The sequence below is a fragment of the Pygoscelis adeliae genome, unplaced genomic scaffold (assembly GCF_000699105.1).
Source record: "Pygoscelis adeliae isolate BGI_AS28 unplaced genomic scaffold, ASM69910v1 Scaffold286, whole genome shotgun sequence".
Classification (NCBI taxonomy): Eukaryota; Metazoa; Chordata; class Aves; order Sphenisciformes; family Spheniscidae; genus Pygoscelis; species Pygoscelis adeliae.
The window spans coordinates 5,795,261-5,798,694 of NW_008825076.1; the positions used below are offsets into that span (position 1 = coordinate 5,795,261).

General features: G+C 45.6%; 1 protein-coding gene across 1 annotated transcript in view; it reads right to left on the reverse strand.

Moving 5' to 3' along the window:
* Nucleotides 1-426, reverse strand: part of APCDD1L (adenomatosis polyposis coli down-regulated 1-like) — a 5,200-nt gene extending 4,774 nt beyond the window's left edge. The window contains exon 1 of the mRNA XM_009326868.1: nt 422-426. Coding sequence (XP_009325143.1) covers nt 422-426 — 5 coding nt within the window. The remainder of the gene's footprint in view (nt 1-421) is intronic.
* Nucleotides 427-3,434: the final 3,008 nt, after the last annotated feature.

Sequence of the window (3,434 nt, forward strand, 5' to 3'; positions counted from 1 at the left end):
GCGGAGGTCTGCCAGGTACCCGCAGGTACAGCTCGGGTCCTGCCAAGTCCTCGGCACTTGCGTTTCTTGACTGCTTCACTGACACAGAAAACAAACATCTGAAACGCCATTGCCTAGAAAAAGTCCTTTGGCTGCGTTAACTAGAAGAGCTAGTTAAGAGAATGAAACCCCCAAATGGGTTGGCTAAGCAGCAAGCTCTTAGTTAAGGATACAGATTTTTTATTTTACTGTTTTTCAGCTTGAGTCTCATCTGAATCCAACTATTTTTTAGATGAAATCTTCAAATAAAACTGAGTGCTCTTTGTTCGTGTTCTCTCTCTCTCAAGCTATTGTTGAAGCAGTAAGTGAAAGCGGGAATTACAGCATGGGAACATTAGACTCGCCTGTCGCCCGCCATAAGGACAGTAATTCTGTCACTTACCTCATTTCCCATAACAACGGATGTTATTGGCTTAGGGAATGTGTGAACACTCAGCTAAATCCTGAAGACCTTTGCATGCACACATATATGTACGTATATTCCTATATGTTAGTCACTCTTTACTTAGGCAAACTTCTGTTGTACTCATCGTGAGTTTGCTTCAGTAAGAAACTTGGAATTTGCCTCTTTATAGGACTACGAAATGAGCTCTCAGGGAAGCTCCTCCTGAAACCCCACCGATTTTCTGCTATCGTACAACCGCCCCGTCTGGCAGAGCCCGGTCCCTCGGCCTGATGGTGTTCAGCCCAGCCCAGGGCCGCCTGGGGTTTATGAGCCCAGCCGGGGTTCGCTCGCTCTAGCTGTACTTTGCAATTTGCCTAGTCGTGTAGTGGAAATTTTCAAGCCAACTTTTATTCACTACGTACCAATGGTTAGGACACAGGTTGCTTTCCAGCCTGCCTATCAGCTGGAAAGAAAGATCTAACGTATATGTATTACCTTCCCACAGACTGAGGATGCTAAACATTTGCACACCCTGTGCCTCAGCCAAGGAGATCAAGATACAGAGTCACAACCACTCCTCTTAGTCCCTATGTGCCACATACGTACTTCTATATAACCTGAACCATCCCGTGATCTTCATAGGGAGATCTGACTAAACCAGACCCTTCGCTGGGAAGAGAAATCCCAACCATCTGCCTGCGCGTGAGAGAAGTGACAGCTGAGATTGTGAAGGGCCCAAGCGCGGCTTGGAGAGTGCAAATCATCTTCCTAACAAGAAGTGTTTGCAGATGAAGCCAGCGCATATGGATCTGCCGCAAACCAAGGGGAAGACTACAAGGTGCTGAGCAACGTCAGCAAAATTCCCTGGCTCACAAGGTCGGGATATAACACCAACATAAACACTCAGGGTGAGCTTCACAGCTGGGGTCTGCCAGGGAGGCTCCCCCGATTCCCACAGCCAACTTCTTCCGAGATAGGAGCCTCTCATCCCTGGCATCAACACATCCCCCCCCCTCCACCCCCCCCCCCGTTAAATCCCTGTTACAAATCTTCAGCATCCAAGTTTGCCACAAATACAAGCCCTAGACCAAGTCAAATGGGAACTCAGTAATTAAACGTCTGCTGTGCAAGTCAGAGGCTCCTGAACATGTGGCAAAGCAGAGAGATTTCCACTCAAACAGTATTTTATTACTAATCTGGTAATATTTAACTTAAGACTTACGTCTGATGGACAAATTCGGAGTCACTTCACTATGGCACTGCCATTTGCAAAGGTTCTACACATCACAGTAACAGGGTCCTTGAAATGTATTTGTGTAGATTTAAGCACGCAAACCCTGAAACTACCACAAAGGGAATAAACACGTGGCAAGCGAAGCCCCCAGCGAAGCAGGAGAGCAATAACAGAAGCAGCCTACCTACCTAAAGGCCAGTGAAAACGGCCTCGGATTTTCTGTTACCTCACTATACACTGGAGTGCACAGACTAGCTGGAAAGACGCATTATTAGCGTTAAGGGTTCTTTTTGGAGCAGACTCACAATTGTACTGTTTTTATCATCTTTAAGGGCTGGATGTGGCGAGCAGGGATAGCCAGGTCCTTCACAACTGCCTGCACTAATGCTTCCTAAAAAGCAGTTCCTGTGAGTCCTCACATGAAAAGGGGAAAATACTGGATGACAAAACCCATTGCTATTAGTTAAGCCTTTAATTTGGCAGCTGCAGCACCCATGCAGGCTGCCCCATGGGTGCCCCGTTAGTAGAGCCCATTAGGAGCTGGCGCTCTGCATCCTCATCCCGGTTCTGCCGTGACTTTGCTCTGTGGCCTTGGGCAAATTTACTCCTGTGTGTTCCTTACTCCTGTGTCTTTTTTTACTCACCTGCAAAATATGCCAAGTTTCACCTGACTGACCTATCAAGAGGCCTAATTACTGGCAAAGCTTTTGGAGAGTCTTTGGTACAAGGATAGTCCAAACTGAATTACACTTAAAACAAACATGAAATCATTATCCTAGAGAATATGGTAAACTAAAAAATACCTGTATTTGTATTAGAGGTAATGGACTATAAGGGTCAAATTTGCTCTTGCTCATAACCACAGAAAGACTCTAGAGGTGTCGGTGTAGTCTATAGCTATACCGAAATCACAGCATGGAATATAGCCCCATTCTCAACTCGCTAACTGTGCTCTGTGTGTGTTTACTGCAGCAGAAGCTTCAATATTTGACTAAACCCTTACTGCTACTTTTGGCAGAAGCGCTAAAAGTCTACATTGTTTGAGAGCACAGACACTTTGGCAACGCAATCCCTACATTTTGACATGTTCAATAGAAAAGGGAATTTTTATAATCAGGATCAAACTCCATGGGGGAAAAAAAAAAAGAAAAAGCCCCCCGAATGTAAATATTTGACATGATGGGAATTCCTAGGGATTTTGTCTTACTTAACTGTACAGAGGACTCCAAGCTGGATGCATCCTCAAACCAAAAGCTCTTGGCTTGTGTCCAAATTTTGTGGCTGCCTTTCTCTCTCAAATACTCCAGCCCAGCCCCACCAGATCCAAACATCCTTTCAAGCTGGAAAAGTTCAGTTCCAGACCTAAAATCTGTAGTTAGGGCACATCTCTATTCCAAGAGCAGCTTAAAGTGGCTGTCACTCATATGGCACTCTCTCACTCAGCCCCTGGTGAAGCACATCAGAGCAGCTCCTCTCTCCATCTTGAGAGAGACACAAATTAACCGCTTTATAGAGTTCTTGGGCTGGAGGAAGGAATTATTCACAATTCATCTTCAAGACAAAAATACTCATTCATAGGAAAACCTAAAAAAAATGCCCATCCGTGATCTCTTCCACTCATTCGTTATCCCGTCTGTCTGTATCGATTAACCACAAGCGTTTCCAGAGGGCTCCTCGGTACAGCAGCTAGACAAAACAGTATCTTTTTCCAGCTTTCCGGTGCATGCTGCATCCAAAGTACTGGCCCAAAGTCTCCGAGCAATGGGGCTGCACAAG